At 40.1% G+C, this 23,600-nt stretch overlaps 1 protein-coding gene across 1 annotated transcript in view; it reads right to left on the reverse strand.

Annotated features, from left to right (window-relative positions):
• LOC102081671 (rho GTPase-activating protein 20) overlaps nucleotides 1-15,319 on the reverse strand; it is a 59,332-nt gene extending 44,013 nt beyond the window's left edge. Inside the window, exon 1 of the mRNA XM_025903896.1 lies at nucleotides 15,135-15,319. Within this exon, the coding sequence (XP_025759681.1) occupies nucleotides 15,135-15,251 (117 nt within the window). The 5' untranslated portion in view covers nucleotides 15,252-15,319. The remainder of the gene's footprint in view (nucleotides 1-15,134) is intronic.
• Nucleotides 15,320-23,600: the final 8,281 nt, after the last annotated feature.

A 23,600-nucleotide genomic window follows, 5' to 3' on the forward strand; every position in this document is an offset into this window, starting at 1 on the left:
TGCTTTATCAAATAATACATAAGATCAGCACACTGCCAAGACCCTGCCAAACTCTCAGCCAGACAATTTACACTGAAGTGCAGACTAGACTGAGCACTTGTATAATAGTTTATACGTGAGGAAAAAGATTTGACTGGACAGAGAAGGAACGGGTCCGTAGATCTCTCTTGGAATTTGATAGGATTTCACCCCCGTGTGGCTTCACTAACCCTGCAATAACCAGCAAAGCAAGGTCTGGATTTTATTAAAAGGCACGATTATGTGTGTGTGTGTGTGGTTGTGTGTGCATTTCTTAATTAGACTAGATGGCACGCCTTGGCTATGCAATGCCAGAAATAAACCAGGATCAGGACCAGAATTATAATGTTGAACTTTTTCCAGTTTCCAGCCACAATTAACCCGCCCTAATTTAAGAGCACTCTTTAAACGCGCACACACACACACACACACACACACACACACTATGCAGACAGATGCCTATTAGTCACATGCTAACTTGCACACAATCACAAAAATGTGTTGGTTGGACTGTGACAGACACACAGAGCTTTCTCCCTTCTGCTTGCAGGGAACGCCTGTTGCTATTTTTAAGCGGGCAGCGGAGCTGCTGCGAGCCACAAGCACTGGAATAGCTTCTTGCTGCACATTCAGTCATGTGCTCTGTCAAAACAAAGCCTGAGAGAAACGTGTGCATGTGGCCAGGATCCCACTGCAGATAGAACTCTGGACCGGTCCCTGAAACACAACCACCCCACTGTGTCAACATCTGTTGGAATATATGGAGTTTTATGCATGATTAACGACTCCCTCCTTACCAATGCTCCGCTCTCACTCTGATACAGTGAATTGGAAATTAGTCACAGAAGAAGAGTATTTTTTGTACAGTAACTGTAATAACCTGGGGTCTGTTTTGACAAAGTGAAGATTAGATGACCTCAGCCTCACCATGTAACTGCTCTTAGTAATGTCAAAGTATGATTTTTAAATACAGTCATCAATGTTTTAAAAGTACTTTAATCGTCTATTTAACATGTGCACTTCATGGTAAACAGGTGGACCACTGAGTGTGCATTTTTATATGACACTTTGACATCACACACATTAAGTAACGCATGTCAAGGGGAGTTTTGGGGATTTGGTATCTTGTTCAAGGATACTTTGACATGTGCAGCTGACCTTCCAGTTAACCTGCTCTGCCTCATGACTGAGAACCTCATGAACCAAAAGTTATCAGCACTGATAACTGAGCAGCACTAATAGAATCCTTTACACTCCGTGATGTTTCACCTGTTAGTGCAATCAATAAAAAATGGTTCTGCTTGGTTGGCATCGTGCTGTTTCCCACTTCAAAAAAACTGTCCTGTATCAGTTTCAGCTCAGCTTGAATGGCTCTGATCAAGGGTGTCAAACATAAGGCCCAGGGGCTAAGATCAGCCCTCCAAAGACTCTAATAAAGCCCACTGGACAGCTTCGGAAAATATGACAGCCCATTCTCACTTCATTATATACCGACGATTTGTCACGTCCCGAGGCGCTCCATGGGAACGCGAAAAGTGACCTTCCGTGTTCCTATGCTACGCATAGAACGACGGTCCTGCAGTAATAGACGTTCCAGCCATGTATTCCTGCCCTAACCATAACCTTATCCCTAACCTTAACCACCACTTTAATGACGTTAGTGTTTTACAAAGTGATTTAAGTAAAATAAAGGTACATGTGTGGATTCATTCCAAAAGGTTCTCATGTTTTTTTATTTTTCCAATCTCTTAACCAAGGGACGTGTTGGGTGCCCGGAAGCGTAATATACTGACGATTTGTCACCGAGCGTAAAATGTTACAGAAAACAATTAAGAGGAATCGTCCTGAATTATTTATTTTTTACTACTATAGAAATTTCCATTGTTGTTGTTGTTGTTCTTTTAAATCGGTCCACAGCAATTTAAAAATAGGACATTTTCTGTGAATTAACAAAAAAATTGTTTTGTGAGCAATGAGTTACCAGAACTACTTCTGTAACGTTGCACATTTATTTCCTAAAATTTAAGCCCCGAGAGTTGTGGTGACTGATTTTTCCTTTACTGGAGTTGAATTTTCCTTTTATGCAGAAAACATGAGATTTACTGTTGAAACTGAACATATTTTTCTAATATTCAGATATTCCTGGGATTAAGTGTGCAAGATCAAAGTGTGTGTAGTGTATGTAGCCTAAAGGTGAAATGAATTTGACGATTGTTCATTAGATTTTTTTTAATCATAGCATATAATCCAACAAATAAAAGAATCTGCCCCATTTTCTGATTCTAGTTTTCAGAATACATTTTCAACATGGAGAAAAATGGCACGCTCCATCAAGGCTAACATCCTATTTATCACTCTTTAAAACTGTACAATAAGGATAGCGATAAACATCTCTGTCACACTTTTAATAGTTTAACATAGGGCTGTGTTTCAGTGTTTTTTGACCTGTCTTTCTATCAGAGAGAAGACAAGACTGAAAACATACCTTCACCTCAGCTCTCACCTTGGACGCATCACTGGGACATTAACAGTGGAAGCTCTGAAACTTTGCTTTATATATAAAGCTGCTGAAGTTTGATGTAGCAACATCAGGGTAACCCTTGGGCAAAGTTGCATTTTTAATAGTAAGCCAAAGGCATTTTTGTCTGATGTCCACATTTCTTGTCTGGGTGGAGAAACGTTTGTTTAACTGATTCCTGTTTTCTTTCAATTGCACATTTGGAAATGTGTCGCAATGACAGAAACAGCACTGAGGCAAAGTCACATGATTTATACAGTTTGCAAATCTTTTTGCTCATGTTCTACTAGACATAAAGGGGCACAGCAAGTTATCGAACTCTTGTAAAAGTCCTGAATATTGTTCAGCTCGTATGTATTGCACAATTTTATGTGTATGTTCTTTTGGATCTATTTTTTTTAGTGTTGGTCCTCTGGGAGTGTGACTAGAACTCAGAAGTTATTTTGGCTCATTATCAGTGAACAGCTGATTGTTTAGAAGAGATATGAAAGAAGACTTTGTTATTATCGTGTTAGGAAGAGTGCATTTGTTCCACTTTTTGTTATGAGAAACTGATGTTAAAACACAGTGTTGCTATGCATTGCGGTTTGAGCACAGTTCTGCTTGATACGGTGCTGAAGGTTTTGTACTTTGCACCAAATCATATTCAACACTGCAAGACCTTTGAAGATCATTTGTGGTTATTAGCAGCAAATCTGGTGTCGTGTCATAAAAGTGCAACATTATTAGTCATCCCCTTCCTCTGAGTGGTGGTAATGTTTTCATGGACAATTTCTGTCTCATGCAAGTGTGTGTGTGTGTGTGTGTGTGTGTGTGTGTGTGTGTGTGTGTGTGTGTGTGTGTGTGTGTGAGGAAGAGAAAGAGAAAGCTTGTCTGTGATTCTTTCAAGATGGTCACACAGAAACCAGCAGACAGTTCTGTTTACTTCTTAGCAGAGTACCACAAAGGGGCAAAAACACACACACGCACACACACACACACACACACACACACAGACACACACACTCAAAGACAAATGCAAGCATTCACTTAAGTCATTAAAGCCTTTGTTGCCATAGCGGTGCTTCAACTACTGTGGAAGAGAAATAGTGGTATCGCATAATGAGCACAGAGCTAAAATTAGCTCAGTTTTCGATGTCTGTCTTTTTGTTTCTCACCGAGTGTTATCAACACATTGAGAGTCATACTGTCTTAGTCTTCACATGTGAAAAGTCTTATCTGAAGTTCTTACAAGTCTAGCTGAAATGCATATGAGCGAAGTAGCAGATTGCATTCTGGAGATGAGATTGAAGTATTGATAAATGGGCATATAGAACAGATGTGAATGCACAGCTTTCGTCAAACTACGTCAGACTGAGTAACTGAGAGAGTTATATATGATTTCTATGTTTTTAAGTCAGTTTGGGATCAAAAATTCATTGATTTCAAGTCCAGTTTGACTTCAGTTCTGCTTTTCAACACGTTGATGCACACTGCCCAAGGTTCAGTCAGGTAAATGCGGAGAAAAGTGAAAAAAGTCTTGCATGGTCCAGACATCTTCCCCACAACAAAGATAAGTGCAATGCATTTGCCGCTTTATTCCCGTTATTCCTTTCTTGCAGCTGCATTGCACGGCATCTCTCTGCAAAAGCAACCAGTGTTCTCTAATGCCTTCCTGTCACTAAAACAATTAACCACGATTTATCTGCTTCAGCAGCCGCAAACCATGACCCACAACTCATATCAGCCGCCGCTGCTCTCTACTCACCCGCAGTGCCGAGAGCTGTCAGGGCTGTGGCGTTTCGCAGAGCGTGGCTATCTGTCTGATCTTCACCTAGAAAGTATCGGATAAGATTTAAAAGGCACGGTGACGATTGCTGGTTAAGACACCGGCTCTCATCGAGCAAGTAACACAGGAAGCTTTATGTGATATCAGAAATTATGCATCTCTCATCTTTGCACTGTAATTTGCTGAAGTATCAAAATGTCGAGCAAGTGCAGAGTTTTGGCCCGGATCGAACCCTTTAAGATTCACGAGGTCAGAGACACAAATGAGAGGACAAAACGAGCTAATTAGAGCAGGAATCCAACAAAAACATGCAGGCAGAGTCTTAATAGCATTCTTCCAAATACAGTATTTGTATTTTACTTATCATTAACTTCTAGGGGGTTGAAAGTTTGGAAGTCACCATTTCAGCACACTGTAATCATTATGAAGCTTGTACAACTTTAACAGAAACCAAACAGCTTCATGGTAATTAAACTAGATTGAACACTACAGAGCAGCTGGGACTGTTTTACCTTTACATATTGCAATCACAACACATGCTAGTTTGACATGGTTACAGTGCCTCTGCATCAAAGTCTGTGCACTTGTATAGAGCACCAAGGAAATAATTAGACGAAAGCTGACCTAAAATGTTTCTACCACATTTTCCTGCGTGCAGTATATATATCAATCCACTCACTTTCTTTTCCCTTTATAATCCACCCATCAGCTGACATGCTGATGAATCACAGATCGTTTTCTTTTCTTGTTTTTTTCTCTCTGTTTTTGTCAGCCTGTCCACGTTTCCTTCCTGCAAGCTGTGTTTTTTTCTCTATACAACTCTTTCCCATCTGTATCTCTGTTAGCCTTTCTGTCTTTTCTGAGTGTTTGCAGTGTGTGCAATAACTGTGCGGACAGACCCGTGCATATTTTGCACTAGGTCACCCTCAGAAACCCATAATAATACGCCAACATAATGACCAAATTGCTTCATGGATGGCTTGGGAGAGCAAACCACTTCTACGTGCACAAACACACACATTTGTGCACACACTAAAACAACAAAGCAAAAAAAAAAAAGCCCAGTCTAGGCCTTTATCTCCTTTAATGCTCTGGAAACCATCTGGAGAAGCTCCGAGGCTTTCTATCAGCAGATCGAGGGAAAGCTGTGTTTGACGGTTGCTATAGAAATGCAATGAGTGCTGCGTTGTTTGCATGCACACATTGTTTGGTCACTTCTCCTTCCTTAGCTTCTTTGTCATTTTAAAAGCTTTTTAGTGCTGAGGTGTTGGTCCTGTCATACCTCAGACTCTAAGAAGGGTTTCAGGGTTAGCCTCTATATTTGATAGATGAATTCAGTTTATTCAGTCCCTTCAGGAGCATGTTGTTACTGAACTAGCAGCTTTTGCATTTGAAGGTTGATGGCTAATGCATGTGCTTAATATTATCTCAGTTCATTTATGCCCTCAGCAGCCCCGGGCACAGCAAAAGCTGTCATCCGCCTGCTTTCTGCTTTCGAGGTTTTTATCGGTTAAATATCTTGACACTGCAGAGGCTTCATGTCACAGCGGAAGATGCTTGTATCTAAAAGCGCATGCTATTAAACATGTCTGCTATCTGACATGACAGAAACAGTAACATACCTACTGATTCACGATAATGAGGCTTATGGATGGTCTGTTTTTGCCAACACGTTTTGGACTTTTCTGTCTGTTTTTTCTTTATTTCTTTTTTAATAGAAATAGAGAAAATCTTTAGAAAAGACTGTGGCGCTGCAAGCATGTAGGATGCCCTATAGATAAGGTGTCAGATAACATAACCATTATCAGAAAACATAACTCTAAGTAGAAGTTGCACTTATTATTTATATCAAAGCATGAGTACATTATAATCTTTGTCTAGAATCACCTTATTTGCAACTACTGCGCTGTGTTTACATTTTTATTCACATTATAGAAACATTCAAAGTTCTGCGTATTCTTTCTTGACTTCACACCAGATACTTGTTGCCATCCTGCAGCCACAGACCTCATGACCTGGTGACAGGGGGTCATTTTCTGGCGACTAAAGGCATAGTGCGTCTATTTTTGTCAGTGTATTCTCGGTGCATTCAGCAGAGGGAGCTGCCTCGTTCACTGTAGCTGTAAACGCTTTTCAAGGAGCTGCCAAGACCTCCCAGGTGCCATTTCATCAAAAACTTTATTCCCTTTCTCCTTGGATCCTTTCCTCTCTACCTTTCATCTTCCGTCTCTTTTCCTCCCTCTTTAATTACCGACGGCTTCTTTTCTTTCCGCCCTCGTCCCCATTACCCTTCACCTTCTCCCCTCCTCCTCCCTCTGCTCTCTAACCTCGGAATGCAGGGTCGGTGAGACATAATCCACCCTCCCCCCACTTGCGTCTAGCCTAACGCCCCCTGCTACCACCATGACGTTTCAGACTTCACAACCTTCAGTGTCACGCCGACTTTCTGAAGCTAACAGGAGGTAATGCAAGCTGACGTTGAGTCGCATATTCTTGCTGCTTTTAGAGGAGCAGAGGCCTGATGATGGTGTATAAGGAGGCCTCACCAAGCCATAATGGCCCCCCATGATGAGGTGAGGCTTGAAAAGAAATCAGGCAACTCCTTGGACCTGAAATGCTTCCTCTGTGATCACAGAGGTGTGAGACTTTTACAGAAGTCACAGAGTCTTATCTAATTTCAAAGCCAGTCAAAGTCAAGTCTAAGTAAGCATTCAGGTCCTGAAAGGCAAGTTCAAGTCAAAGCAAGTATCAAACACTACATCACAACATTAGCGCTAACAATATTAGATCCAAGTCAAGTCATAAGTAAATCGATTCAAAAATCTTCTCTGCAAGTCAAAGACCAGCCTCTTCAGTTAAATCTATGCTTTTAGGACAGACTCTTGTCTAGTCTCAGGTCTTTGCCTTCCTGACCCTGTTTTGTTTTGACACTTGAATGTTATTGCTCTCACGTCTCAGGTCTTCAGAGAGCTGAGTTCTTGAAAGGTCAAGGCGTACAGCAGTTTAGCACATGGAAGGTCTTAAAGGCTTTTTTCTGTCATTTTAAACCCACTGTCTCCAGTCTGAAATTTGCATGTCTCTTTTTGCAGTTTTGTTCTAACACATTTAGCTCAAGTTGTTAAGCATATAAAATGTGTCACTTCACAAAAATACTGCGCTCATGTATCAGTTGGTCCAGCTACTTGCACTACTCTTTTCAGCTAAACATTAAAATGCCAAAACTAGTCCACCACCACACCAGCACCACCCACTTTTTCTATTTTTCTAAGTTTGCTTGCTCTCTAGAAAACTCTGGGCAGATTCTCCTGCCAATAAGAAAATTAGAGGAATATTTATTTGTATTACTATTCCTTTTAAACTTATTTCATTTTCAAGCCACTTACTCCCACCTTAATAAATACTTCTGTTTACCCTATACTAATTCCTATCCGATCTTTAAGTCTGGTGTCATTAGCCATGCCTGGGCCTAAACTCTGCTGCAGGTCCCTAAGTCACACGATCACTGCAGCATCACTGAGAGTTTTAAAAAACTGTTTAAATTCTTTCATCTGTAATAAAATGATCAGTGTTCTGCTCTACCAGGTGTAACAATTAAGTTTAACATCCAGGCATCCATGAAAACCAAATTTATGAAATTTACCAGAGTTAGAAGTTAGCAGGGAGTTAGCTCGCTAGTTTCCATCTAAATATAATATATCATGTTCTGACTGAGGGATTTCTGAAACAAATTAACACGTACAGCTCTGCTATCACTTCTGACATAAATGAAGACAGAAAACTAAACAGCAGTGACTTTTGTAGAGTTACTGAGGTTTGGCTAGCTGCTGATGTGCCACGTGAAACACAGCTAAGTTAGCATAACATAAACAGTGAAGCTGGAGAATGAACGCTAACATTTTCCACTCGATAAAAGTTAAAGTGAGGGTTCCCGAAGGTTAGGGACAAATGCATCGCATGGCAGGATGCTGTAAATGGACCAAACTTCAGTCAGGAGAACAACTGAGATAATCCATAATCCATCCATTCATAATATGAGGTTAGTTATTAATATACCGCTGCATGGGCTGGGCTGTAGTTCCATCGTAAGGTTTTAAAAACTGAGCTTTAAAATGATTAGCGGTAATAAAAACCAAGAGAGGCCGACAGTGATCACTGACTGTTTTTAGGGGCTTGTTGAGATTAAACAGAACAAGATACAAAGCATTAAAACATGCTGCCTGATCGTGGCTACACAAGATGGTACTTGTGATTTCCCCAGGCACAACACAGCACCTGTCAGAAGTGTCCCAGAATCAGCTATCTGCTTCATGAAAAAACATTACTGATGGAAGATTCAGTAAAATTATGAGTGAATCAGTAATACAGATGAGATGCACACCCTCAGATCCATGCATCCCCGGGGTGATTCCAAGCTCAAAACAATTCTCAACTATCAACCAACCATTTGAAGGTCTGCTCCTCACTGAGGACAAACTTATAACTTTCCATAAATGCCCTCACTCACTTCCAAGGCCTTAAATTAAGATGAGTCTTCACAAATAAAGCACACACACAAAAACACTTAGATGTTGGACTTATTCACTCAAGAGAAATTAGATATTTTCATATACTAAGATTGCTAACTCCCCCTGAATCCTCACATGGACACTCAGGACTGAACATATACACAGGCACCATACACGTCTAAGTGCATATACAGTGCATCAGTAAGTCCTGATTTGTTATGGCTTACGGGGCAGTAATGATATACCTGGAAGAGTCAAGAGATAACTTTAATAACACACTGGACTTTATGTCTACTGAACTTCAAACTCACTGTATGTGTGTATGCGTGTGCGCATGTTGATGCCTGCATAACTGATGTAGCATCAGACAGCTCACTCATGGTATGAGCGGGCTGTGTTGAACACAAACAGATCCCCCGCTGACCTCTGCGTCACACAGCTTTTCTCGTGGCTTTCCTCCTCTACCAGAGCAAACGTGTTGATGTTTCGAAGCGTATTTTGGAAAATGTATTTAACCTCCTGCTGGAAGCTGTTTGCAAGCTTTAGCTCCTTATCTGTAAATCGCGTATTCTTCTTCTTTCAAACCTTTTTGTTTTCAATGCACGTTTTTGTTTTTTTTCTTGTATTTCGTCAAATGCGCAGGAAACCGTTCGCTCAGTAATTGCTGTGCAATGTTGCAACTAGCCTCTTAAAAACGGGCCTAAGCCGTGTCATCCATCATCGTGAACATTAAGCCTGCGCTCCTTTTTTTTCAGTATTACTTCATTGTTGGACGCTAAATGCTCTGTGAGCGGCTGATTTAAAAACTCTGCACTGTGTTCACTTGTAATAACATAAGATTTGACAAACTGCAGACTGGATATTTACTGTAATGGTTTGTACAGCTGATGTAAGTTTCAAAAGCACACTAATTATTTTTTCACATTGTACTGAAAGACAGAATTAAAACTGAGCAACATTGTTTATAAAACTGTTCACTGAAATATAAAGTTTATGTGACTTGCAGTATATGAGGGAAGCTTTTAAGCGCTCACCAGCCCAAAGCACTTTTGCTAATCACCTGTATACTTTATAATCTGAAAATCCTGTCTATGAAGTTGATGTAAAGTAAACAATATCCCATAAACTCCCATGTTTTTGCATGGCCCTTTAGCCATAAGGTATTACACCCTATTATATTCTACTACATCTGTAAAGAATGATTTATTATAACAGCTCAGGGCTCATGTAGGGTTTTTGTTGCAGCATGTCACTTTTTTTTAATCATTATATAATACTGTACAGTTTAGTTTTCACTGGGCTGACACTGTAGTACACTGTTGGGCAATGGGCATCCACACATTGTGTAGACACACAAATTCTAAACCCATAAATCTGGGATAAACCAATATTTTCTTACCAATAACGACGCCCAGCATTCACAGAAAATGCAAATATACATACATTTATTAAATGCTTAGCAAATTAAAGCAATATTTATTTACATAAGAAATCAATATTTAACACAGCTGATTTTACACATTGGCTAAATATATAAAATAACCCTGAAATTGATGGCCTGTCATGCTTTAAGCCTCATTTCTTACCAATGGGCTGTATCACTTAGGGATGTTTGCCCAATAACTTCAGCAGGTTTCTTGCAGTTTAAAGAGCCATTACTGTGCTCTGTTTCACTGAAAAAGCTGCCAATTTGTTGGGCTTTGTTTCTGTTTTGGTAGAATTACTGTCAAAAGTTCTTTTAAAGTTCAATTGCATCAGAGTTACTAGATTAATGTTCATGGCTATTATTGATGCCTTTATTTACTATATTAGAAGAGATAAATGTAAAATATTTAAGTCTAAATACTTTGTGCAGTTTTTCAAATAAAACTCTTTTATTATTATTTTTTTTTAAATAATAACTGTTTTCAACACTTGGATGAAAATTATTTCCAGTCAATGGCTCCCTGAAGTCTTGAGGTCATGGACATCACCACATGCTGTTTCCTCCATTGAGATGGTCTGCTAGGCCTTTATGGCAGCCACCTTCAGTCGTTGCCTGTTTGTGGGTCCTTCTGCCTTCAGTTTTGTATTTAACAACTTTAAATCACTGGACTGAGGTCAGGTCACTGACCTTGCCATTGAAGAATATCCAATTTATTTGTTTTAAGTAACTCTTTCTTGCTTGGGTCATTATCTGTTTGCACTGTGAGGTTCTGTCCGATCAGCTGAATCTGAGCAGTGAACACTTCATAATTCATTCAACACTCACATCATCAGTAAACAACAGTGGTCCAGTATCACTGGCAGCCATACCACACCCATGTCGTAACATTGTCTCCACCATGTCTGATAGATGTGTTATGTTTGGATCATGAGCTGTTTTTCTTCTTCTCCATATTTTTCTCTTTGAATTTTTTGTAGTTCAAGTACGTCTTGATTCCATGTTTTTTCCTAACTGTGCAGATTCTTATAGATGTTTTTGGGAAAGTCTACTCAGAACTTTAGTGTAACCAGTGGTTTGCACCTATTTGTAAACCATCTGTATTTCCACTGATCTCATATTGTAGACATTGCTAAGACTACCTCTTCGAGAGTGTTCTTCACTTGCTGTGAAGTTGTTTTTTGTAACCATGGTAATAATTCTGTCATCACACACTTTAGTTGTCTTCAGGTTTTTCAGGACCTTTGTTGTTGCTGAGCCGGCCTGTACAGTCGTTCTTTTTAAGAATGAACCAGATTGGTGGTTTGGCCATTACTAGCAGTTTTTAAAGTTTCTTTGATGGGTTTTTTTTTTTCAACCCAGTGATGGCCTTGCTCACCTGCTCTGAAATCTCTTTGGGCCTAATATTTAAGATTACAGTGGAAAGCTATGCATTACAATTCAGCACTTTGAATAGGCTTCAGATTTGATGTCTGCTTCATTTGTCCCAGAATATCAAGAAAGCAGGTCTCATCCAGCCATGCAACTGCTTCCAGTGAATTGTCCAGTTACTTTTGAACTTTTGGGGGAGGGGGGGGTTCAATATATGATTTTGCTTTTTATCTCACTTTTATCTCACTCAGAATGACATGCAGAAAATACTGTCAGGAGAAAATGTGTGTGTCTGAGCACTTGTTATATACACAATCCACATTATAATTAATGAGTCCTGATGTTTGTGTTCCCAGTGCTCACAGAGATCATTCAAACACAAAGTTTCTTTTCAATTCTTATTGGCCCGAAATGTGACGACTTTACACTAGGATACACTATGCTAATTTATCTCATTTTGCATTTGTAAAATCAAATCCATATGTAATCCGTATATAGCACTATTGTCTTTAGGGGGATACAATAGGACTCCTCTCAGCCAGGTTTCTGAACAAAGAGCAGGCGGTCTCACAACACACAAAAACAGCATTCCTCTGAGTCTGCCCAGTCTGTGGGCCTCACATGATGCCACCTGACCTTCTACTGTACACACTAACTCACATTAACACTGCTGTAATCCCAAATGATAAAATGTTTGTGTGTGTGCACACAACACAGTTCGAAATTAAGGGCAACCAGTGTAAAAATGGAATATGTAACTTTTTTTGACAGCAGAGAAAATAAAGGAAGAAATAGGAATGAAAAGGCAGGCATGCACACTGCAGAATTTCATTACTGTGTTTCAGTGCTATCCACGTGACCCTTCTTAAATTGCAAGTTTATTTACTGCACGGTAATAAAATGAGGGAGAGATTCCTAGGTGGCTGTTGAGTCAGTGAGGATAGGGCTGAGATCAGCGAATGACTTTAAACAACTGGATAGCGCTACGTAAAGTTATAGAGCAATATTAGTATTTGTAATCCTCGAGAAAGCTTGCAGGGTTTGACCCAGGATTCAGGTTTAGATGTGTTCCATGTGTGCAATTTATCAACGGTAAGGTGGAGTCATAAATGACATTTAAATGCAGTACTAAAAGGGTAACATATATACATAGTCATTGTTTCTTTCTAAAAGGATTAAGACTGACACATGCAGTAAAGTTAGAAGCCTGACTAATTTCTGCCAGAGCTGAGCTAAAGCAGACCTCACCGTGGTTATTCAGGCTCTCCGTATGTTCCAGCCTGTTGTCATTTCCAGGGTGTCAAAGACTGTAGTTTTTGTTTAAAAAGGTGCGGGTGTTTCAAATATATGCAGATGTCCTTTGGCATCTGTGTTGTCTCTAATTTGCATTTGGCATTATGCTGTGGTTCTGGGGACTCCCTACTCTAACATGTGCATACATGAAAAGCCAAACACTGAAGAGAGGCATTATTAACTACAGACATGTCACAGACAGATGGCGAGGTCGTGCAGTGGTTAGCACTGTTGTCACAGCAAAAAGGTCCTGGGTTTGAATCCAGTCTGGAATCTTTCTCTGCATGGGTTCTCTCTGGGTACTCCAGCTTCCTGTGTGTTGGACGTTGGGTTGGAAGGTGGGAGTTTTGTCTTAGCCTTGTGATACCCAGGCGATCTATTCAGGAGGTACCTTACTTCTTGTCCTATGGCATCTGGGATACGCTCTGAATTAGATAAGTGGAAGAAAATGGATTGCTGACACTGATTAAGTCAGAGGCAGAGCTAGAAGGAGGAGCTTGAATTGAGATGGATTGGAAACTACCTTGGCGCAACAGTGGGCAAGCTAAAACAGCTTAATGCAGACGTGCTTATCTGAGACATAGATCGATATCAGCTGATGTGGGCCGGCACTGAGAGCAGCTGATTTCACCGGACTGCAGCTAAAAAGATGTCATGGCTTGAAAGAACAAAAGCTGGGCTTGATTTTTGTTCTTGATTTTACAGCCCAATATTTTTTCAAACCATGATGTTTATCAAAAACTAGCCGCGTAGGTTTAGTGCGTAAACTGTAAATAAAGGTGAAACTAAAAGTGTTTAAAATGTACTTATAACTTTCAGTACTGCCAGACTATCAACATCCAAAATATTTTTCTCACTATATAAGAGAGATTTACATTTCACATGATGGAATCAGGAAAAACTGTGGTTGTTGACATCTTGGGATGAGTCACGTTCAGTATTGCCAAAAACATCCTTCAAACTAAATCAGGCATCTCGTATTTTGAGAGTAAAAACATGGTAAATGGTAAGTGTCCTTGGTGTACAAAAGTCTTTATTTTAACTCTTTTTAGCTCAAACTTTTTCAGCTTGATATATTAAATCTAAATGTTATTGACCTTCCTTAAAACAGAAAGTTGTTTAGATATAAGCTGCAGAGAAATCTCAAAGTGTCAAAAGGTGCCATTCAATAAAACAGAATTTGCTATTTTACCAGCTGCTGTAAGACTTTGAGGCCATTAATGCAATGTAGAGCTGTGCAAATATATATATATATATATATACATACATATGTATATATATATATATACATACATACACACACACACATATATATACATATATATATATATATATATGTACACACACATATATGTGTGTCATGTTCGGCTGCATTTACTGACAAAGCATCTGGCAACATGTTCCAGACCCTCCCCAAACAGCTCAGCTCTTTCCAATCATATACAGATCTGTTCTGGTCTGCTGGCTTTAACAGAGGCAAAGAGAAGTAGCTGCAATAATGACCAAACATCCTTCTAAACACTGAAAATGTTATGTGTACTTTACTGAACTGCGGAGATTTAAATCTGCATTAAAACACATGGTTATGAAACAAAACACTTTTGGAGAAGTTTTCAACATGTGTTCCCCCACTACACGTACAGTATAACATACACACTGGTCAAAGGGTTTTAGTGTGTTGGGCTGTTAGAATAGATTCAGTCTTCCTCAGCACTGATTCTCCAAAGGTGGGTAACTATTTTGAAGGTATGAAACACCACTCTTTCAAAAGGCATCTCCTCATTTGATGCTTTGATGACAGCTAACAAATTTTACAATAGGTGATTAATTGGATTTTGCATAGCACAAGACCTCGGTTTGACTAAAATTTTGCTCCGTTGATAATATTTTTTTCAGACACTTCCCAGAATCATGCAAATGTGGCCCGGTTTGTTTAAATGCAAATTTTCCAAGATTTTCCACTAATTATGCATTAATTTTCTATTATCTTGTCTGAACTACCTATTACTACAATCCTGGTTTGGCTATTTTTCTATTTGGAAATGCAAAAAAGTGACTGCAAAAGACAAGTAAAACATTCTTATGTCTTCCTGTGACAAGACCTGTGAAATTCCCAAACATAAAATATGCATGACCCACTGTGGTGTGTTATTTTCGCAGTGTCATCATAATCAACAAGTAAAATTTTCTGGAAAGGCTGTTGATCCCAGAGAGCTTGAAAGCAAAAGGAAAACTTACTTTGATACTGTGAAACTCCACACAGCTCCCAGCCCTGCTCCTTGCAGTGTCAGCCAGCTCATCCTCCATCCCCACTAACATCTCCATGTCAGTAAACCTCTGTGCTCCTGCTGGCATTGTGCGTCTCTGCTGACAGAGTGAACCAGCTAAACCGACTTCGACCCTTAATTTTCCTCCTCCTTAAACTTTAATATTTGTGTCTTCCATTTTATTCTTTGTCCTGTGGTCTTCCTCACAAGTCTCAGGTTCAGACACCCGCTCCTCCACACCTGCAGCATGCATGTAGATCCACTGAGATAAACCAACAAGAAGACAAGCTTCAATTACAAAATGCCCATTAAATAATAAGAAAAGCCAAATTTTCTTAAACTAAGTCTCAACCCACTACTCTCAGGCTCTCTACTTCTGTCTGTCTGGCGGGCAGGGTGTTTGGTCCTGCCTGGTCAGTCATTCCCACCCCTCCTTTTGGCCGTTCATTCCATACCCAGACTAGTCCGTCTGGTCCCATTGGCTAGTCAGGTGGAAAGGGCCAAACGGGAGGAGGGGCTGAGGGCAAAAGGAGGAGAATGATAGAAGAAAAAGATGACTGGGGGTCATAAAGAAGACTGATAATGTCATCTAAACTGTTACAAGTGGTGGAAAAGGAGGGAAAACACCACTGGTGTGCAGACAAGAACATTTAATTGACACATCCTTGTTTTCTTTTTAAATAGGACTCATTTCCACTGCCTCCTAATCTCTACGATTCCTAGGTTTAGGGGTCAGCAAGAGAAGGGAGAGAAGAGGGGGTAGCAGATCATCATAAGCCTCTTTAATGGTCCTGAGGCTTATCAGAACAACCTGTCAAAGACAGAGTTTAAGTAGCAAAATGACAAAAACAACAAAGAACAGTGTGAGAACCAAAGATAGCAAACAAACTAAGGCAAGGGATAACAGAAACCGTGCTTTATGTGTGTGTTTCTGTCTGTCTGAATGGGTGTATGTCAGTGTCACCCACTGCTCTTCCCACAGACAGACAGTACACTGGTGTTCTTCACCTCTACCCTCTGCTGCCACAGCAGACTGTGCTATTCAAATGCACTATGCTGAAGTGATAATAGGCACCATTATAATGAGGTATTTAAGCCTTGCATGGAGGGATGCTGTACACACACTCATGTATTTAAATAGAGAGCACTCTCATGTTTAATAACACAGAGAACCGTTGTGCTATATACTGTACATATATATAAAACTCTGGGTTGGGCTTAACAAGTTGCACATATAAAATGTGTTCTCCCAGCAGAGGCATTTTGTACTATTTTAAACCGAAACTCTGAACATAACTTCCTCTCAGCCAACATAGATTGTGAGTCTAATCCAGCCAGGTAAGCAAAGAGTCACTTTTGTGCCAGAAAACTGTCTTTAAGCTGGCTCAATAAACCATGAAGCCTTCCTAGAAACATCACAGGCTCTACAGAGGTTTAGGCGTAAGTACTCCAGCCAGCACACCAAACAGGAATCTCTATGAAGGAGGAGGAGACAGAGAGGTAAATACAGGTACGCAAATACAGAGCAGGCAGTTTAACATATCATTAATCAAAACTGCAAGGATACCCGCACTGCGCTACCATGTTTGGTAGGTTAACACCCTGACAACAAGCGGAGATGAGAGCCAGGTTTAAGCGCTGCCAGTGACTGGAGATAAAAAACAGTTCGTCTGCCTGGGTCCTCGCTGGACCACGACTACACCGAGAAGAGACTTGTTAGTTTCACCCACAAACTCATTTACACAGAGAGAGAAAGAGAGACCAGAAGAGGGCACAAACTAAGGCAGGTCTGCACAAAATGGCTTTTTTTCTTTTTTCTCCCACAGTGAACAGCCCCCATCTGTGTAACAACAATCAACTGACTAATCTGCTAAGCAGCAAAGGTTTGTTCCAAAAGCTCTAGATTTGTCACTCGGTCCTTTTTTGACAAATAAATTGTTGAAACAGTTAGAAAGTTCACAGCATTAAAAGTTGAGGACAGGGTTTGTGTTACAGTCCTTTCAGTCAGCAGTAGAAAGGAATCAACTCAGTCGATGTTCTGTGCTGTGGATGTTCATCAGCAGTTTGTCACTGTGAGATGAGGCTACATTCAGTCTCCATAACAGGTAGCTGCTTTCCACTCGTTTTTGTCGGAACAGAGTGCAACATGACGCAGAAGACTGTCAGCATAGATAAAACAATAAAAGGTAGGCAGCAAAAAATCAAGACCTCAAGAAAACCAGAAATGTAAAATCAGTGCAAATATTTTGTGCATTAAAAATGATTTTTTTTTAGAGCCACCTATTCTTAATACTGCCGTTCACACAAACAGCGCACTTTTTTCATGAAAAGCTTGATTTTTCTGATGAGAATAAACAGATCTGACCTTTCAGACCAGTGCATTTTGCAACAAGTGCACCAGTACTAAATATACAAATAGTAAAATAATACTATTTTGCCTCAGACACACGGTTAGACACGCCTCTGGACCATTTGGCTCTCTGAAATTATTTCCCTGCCTCCTCAGATGTGGTCCCAACTCTGCCAAGTTCAAACTGCCCCACTGACATCCTGAAATATCTATGAAAGCAGCCATGATACAGCTTCAACTCCTGGATGAAACCATGAAAGTCTCCCTGCTCTCGGCTCATGAGAGTTGGATTAACCCAGAAATCTTGTTTTTCCTCCTTTGTCTTGTTTAAAAACATCAGGACCAGCTCATCATTGCTTGATGTCAACTTCTTTTTTTCTCCGTGAATTTTCCACAAAAACAAAAGGAAAATTTGGAAATTTGCATCACTTTTTTGCGGCATGCTTAGTGTGAATCAGCCTTTAGTTTAATTATGTGTAGAGGATAGTTTTTTGTTTGTTTGTTTGTTTGTTTTTAGATGTTTTGTTAATTCATTATCGGGGAAGAACTGGGACACAGCCTTTAGGAGGACCTTAAATTTGAAATGGGTTGCAAAGTGGCCTGCAGACATTCATTCACTGTAATCAGGCTAAAGTCGATTTACTAGTGAAGCCTCTGTTAGATTTGCTAATGAGACGTATAGAAGGCAGGTCATAACACGAGCCAGCTGAGCTTCATGACCTGCTTGAACCAAGAGCATACTCCAATCTGCAATGATACTGCAGTAAATGTGTGAGATACTCTACATCTGTCTCTGGGTTCCTTGCTCATCCTGTGACTGGCAGGGTGTACATGCTGAGTTATTTAGAATGCAGCATATTTGGCAAAGCTGTCCATCTCTCTGTGTGTTTCTGAATGTCACAGCAGGATCGTCATTGCTCACACTGCCACGGTTTAGTCTTGGTTACAGAGGTTTAGGTGCGTGGAAACCAAAACAGAAGGATGCCAGACACAAAAACAATCTTTCCACCACTCCGGGAAGGACATTAGATACTGTTCCCGGTAAAGATATGGTTGAAAGGATTATGGTCTTCTGAGAATGTTTTAATGGGTTCAGTCAAAAATCCAGAATAAAAGAAAAACAGACATGATAAATAGCACGGCAAACCATAACAGTTGTAAAACCCAGACCAGGTGAGGGATTATCAGGCTTCAGTTACAGTTTTGTTCTTGTGTTACTTTCATCCTTCAGACATGACTTCAGCAGGCCCGGAGCAGTGTTTGTGCACTATGACAGTCATCAGTGCCATAAAGGGTTCAGTCACAAAAAGACCCCCCACTAATAAGACTCAAATTATTAACCTTGTTAAGATGCTGATATGGGTGACAGAACGATTTAAAGTCATGAAGCTGTAGTGTATCACTGACACTCCCAAAAACACAGATTCAAACAGCAAGGGTTTCACATGTTAAACAAATGAAAAGGGTAGAAGTCAAATCAGGTCAAAAGTTCGTGCTATATTTATGCACTTTTATTTCAACTCATTGTGAGATAATCTACAGCTAAGAGGCCATTCTCTGTGTGCAATATAGAAATAAGTGAAGATAATGTTGCTTGACTTTACAGCAACCTTTTGTATTACTGAAAGTGCCATTAAAGCTCATCCAATAAGAATTAATCAGTCTAAATGCTTCGTTAGGAACGACGGTTTTGTGTAACAGCAAATGTTGTTTTGATTTTGTTAAGGTTAAAGGTCGTATAAACAGTGATCCTCCTATGTTTTTATATACATTTACTTCTGGTAAGGAAGTACAGTCATCTGAAAAAGAAACTTTTCACATGACTCTGTGCAGTACAGAAAAACTAAGTACAGCTCATGATTTAATAGCTTGCAGAACCACCTTTAGCAGCAATGACTTGAAGTAATCATTTTCAGTATGACTTTATCAGTCACATCGTTGTGGTAGAAATTTTGGCCCACTCTTATTTTCAATGTTGCTTCAGTTCTTTGAGGATTGCATTTTTTGATGCACAACTCTCTAAGGCAGCAGTGGGGACCTGCAGGCTTCAGTGGCCAGTGTCCTGCAGGTTTTAGATCTCACCCTGGGTCAACACACCGGAATCAAATGATTAGTTCATTACCAGCCCTCTGGAGAACTTCAAGACATGTTGAGGTGGTCATTTAGCCATTTAAATCCGCCGTGTTGGGTCAAGGACACATCTAAAACCTCCAGGACCCTGGCCCTTGAGGCCTGGAGTTCTCCACCCCTGCTCTAAGTCTTGCTGCATGACCCATTTTTTGACCAGTCTTGGGTTGTTGGACGATAGCCTCACATTTGACTCTAGAATACTTTGGTCCATGTTCTTTTTAGAGCGAAGAGACCTGGCAACTTTCCTAAACAAGCCATACCTGTTCAGGCTTTTTCTAATTGTACTCTCATAAATTTTAACATGTAACATTAACTAACAGAGGCCTATAGAGTCTAAGATGTAGCCCTTCAAATTATAGACATAAACACACTGAAAATTATGATGTCTGTCATGCTGGCCTATTTTATTTGATAAATTTGTGAAAGAAGGAGACAGAGCCTTAGATGTTTTTTAGGCATTTCCTATCAAGATTATGGTGATAAAATATGAAAGTAGATGTGTGAGTTTAAAAAAAAAGGATTTTCTTTGGTTCTATTAAACCTGTGTTGACACTCTGCCCCCCACCACTCCCCAAAAATCCACCCACTTGTTGTGACAAGCTGTGAACTGCAGGAATCAGGCATTAAGATAAGATAAGATATTTTGACGGCACATGATCGCTTATTTGGACTCCTTCTCTCTCTCTCTGTCTGTTTAGATTTGGCTTGTACTCCATTTTCAGCAGTTTATATAAGCAATGCGTATGTATATGTAAGGATTATATTCTGATGTCATGTTAGAAAAACGATCTTTCTATAAGACCTTTAAGGACATTTATTTTTAAATAGATATGTTCATGTTTTCTATATTTGGCATTTTCATTTTTATGCCACAAATGACATAAATAGCTTAAATACTTCAAAAATCTTCACATTTAATGCAACCTGAGCAAAAATGTGCTGAAGAAATGAATCCTGCACTCACCATACACACCATTAGAGGACCAACACACCTACTGTATATCTTGAAACTCTTAAACTTGGATGCAAATAGCCGCTAGCCCTTATGATGATGAATAGCTATTTAATCTATAAAACAGCCAGCTGTCACGTCACGCTGGATGACTGTGTACAAAGATGGCAAAGTTGCATAAGTCCAACTTCTTAAACACTGGCCAATTTTAGGTCTGGGCTTGGATTTGACTAATTGGATCATGACTCACTCAAGCTTGCATAATGCCAGACAGACAACTGACAAAGACAAGCAGACAAAGAGTTTTTAAGAAGGTAGAGTTATACAAGCGTCTGCTTTGTTCTGTCCACAATGAAGTGTTTAAATCTCAGCGATCTGATGTCTGAGCATTTGAGACGTCATCTGTATGGACTTTTAAAAATGTGAGTCTAGGACTACTCCCCTTTATCTCATTTTGACGCATATTTTAAACATTTTTCTATAAGGAATAATATTGTCATCAAGGTAAAGTCCCTACAATATTCTGGAGAAAACTGCAACAATCAACAAGCGCTTTGCAGGCTGAGGTGCTTATTTTCTCATTCCACTAAGCATTTGTACACATATTGCTGTGATATCTGCTGTGAAGTTTTGAAGTATGAAGATGATAAGTTTCTTACCCACAGCAGTATTATGTATAACAGTGGGTTTTCATCGTGAGTGTCATGAGTATCATATTATTGAGAGTGTCTGCGAAAAGCACACTTATTAACTCATGTCAGGACCAAGATTTGAAACATTAAGTGGTCTACATGTTAACATTAACAGTTCTGCAAAGCGTGTTCACCCATTCACAATCACCAGATGCCTCAGGGTGTCGATGTACTACATTCACCTGCTATATGGAGCAACTCTGGGTCCATGTCTTTCCCAAAAACAGTTTGGCACATGGAGAGGAAAGACCTCAAGCTGCAAACTCTGCAACAATTATGATACACAAAAGGTGTGTTAATTTCCTCAGTGTGTGATATATCATTAATTCTATATTCATTTAGTCTTTGACAGAAGTTGAGGTATATAATCAGAATCAGAATCAGCTTACTTTATTAATCCCTAGGGAAATTATGTGGGTTAGAGTTGCTCCAGTACAATAACAATAACAAAAACAGACTAAACTATTTAACAATACAATATGTTAAGATATAAGGAATAGCACAATATATACAAATCACCATATAATAAATATCCAGGGTTGGCAGATGTGATTATAAATAAATATCATGAAAATTGACAGCAACATTACTGAGTAAGAAAGAACGTGTGCAAAAAGGGTGTAACTATTGCAGTGTTTACAGTGTATTAGATGGAGTTGTATGGCCACAGGCAGGAATGATTTCCTGTGTCGTTCAGTGGTGCTTTTTGGTAATCTCAGTCTCTCACTCAACGTGCTCCTGTGAGCAGCCAGCACGTCATGGAGTGGGTGGGAGGTGTTATCCAACATTGTCTTTATCTTGGACAACATCCGCCTCTCCGACACCACCTTAAGAGAGTCCAGCTCCATACCCACAACATTACTGGCCTTGCGGATCGGTTTATTGAGTCTGTTGGCATCAGCAACCCTCAACCTGCTGCCCCACCATGCAACAGCATAGAGGGTTGCACTGGCCACAACAGACTCATAGAAAATCCTGAGCATTGTCCGACAGATGTTGTAGAACCTCAGCCGCCTCGGAAAATAGAGACGACTCTGGCCCTTCCTGAAAAGTGCACTAGTGTTTTTAACCCATCCATCTATTCGCTTCTCCTTTTCAGGGTCGCGGGGGGTGCTAGAGCCTATCCCGGCTGTCATACGGCAAGAGGCGGGTTACACCCTGGACAGGTCACCAGTCTGTTGCAGGGCTAACACACAGAGACAGGCACCCATTCACATTCACACCTATGGGCAATTTAGATTAATCAATCAACCTATCCCCACTAAGTGCATGTCTTTGGATGGTGGGAGGAAGCCAGAGTACCCGGAAAGAACCCACGCAAACATGGGGAGAACATGCAAACTCCACACAGAAAGATCCCAGCCTGATGGTGGAATTGAATTCAGGACCTTCTTGTTGTGCGGCAACAGTGCTAACCACCATGCCACCGTGCCCAGTCCAGTTTATTGTCTATGTGTACTCCAAGGTATTTATAGTCCTCCACAATTTCCACGTTGACCCTGTGGATTGAAACAGGGGTCAAGGGTTTCCTGGTCTTCCTAAAATCCACAATCAATTCCTTGGTCTTTACCACGTTGAGCTGCATATAAGTGGTAGACACAATATATACTCAGCTCACCCCAGTCTTACAGGATAAAACTGAAAAGATTACTGTAGCATTTTGTCCACGGAGTGCCTCACGACCATGTTTTCCCCTGTGTGCAAAAATAATACAAGCATTCATTTTCAGGAGATATGTGAAAGATTCATTAAGCTCCACTCCCATCACAAGCTTTTCTTATTAAATTCAGACCAAACCGAATTTATCAAACAAAGTGCTGCATCCTCGCGAGTGAAGGATTTGCAAACATTGGTCCGAGGTGTTTGTGTAGAAGGCAGTAGTGACTGACAGCTGATATCACAGAGCGCTCGAGGCTCTGCCAAGTAGCTAAATGAGCAATCGGACATCTGGCAGGAAGCCTAAGGACTCTAAACTTGCACCCTCTCCATCTCTCTTATTCCACCTCTTCATGTCTTTTCACCCTCTTCATCTAGTCTCTCTCACATTTCTTTGAAGCAGAGATCTATTTTTTTTTCTGTGAGCAGTGTTTAGCCATGAGATGTTTCATGCTCACTCCAATGAACACTGTAAATCACAAAATAATAAAGCACGAGGAGTCTTGGTCAGATGGTTTCAAATTTTGTCACTATGGTGAATCATGTCAGTTTGCATAAGCACTGAACTAACCCACTCTATAAACTGAAATACCACCAACCCATCCACACTCACAGATATGCAGAGTGTGCACTCCTTAAATACATTTTTCAATAAGT

Source organism: Oreochromis niloticus, linkage group LG16 (genome assembly GCF_001858045.2).
Source record: "Oreochromis niloticus isolate F11D_XX linkage group LG16, O_niloticus_UMD_NMBU, whole genome shotgun sequence".
Taxonomy (NCBI): domain Eukaryota; kingdom Metazoa; phylum Chordata; class Actinopteri; order Cichliformes; family Cichlidae; genus Oreochromis; species Oreochromis niloticus.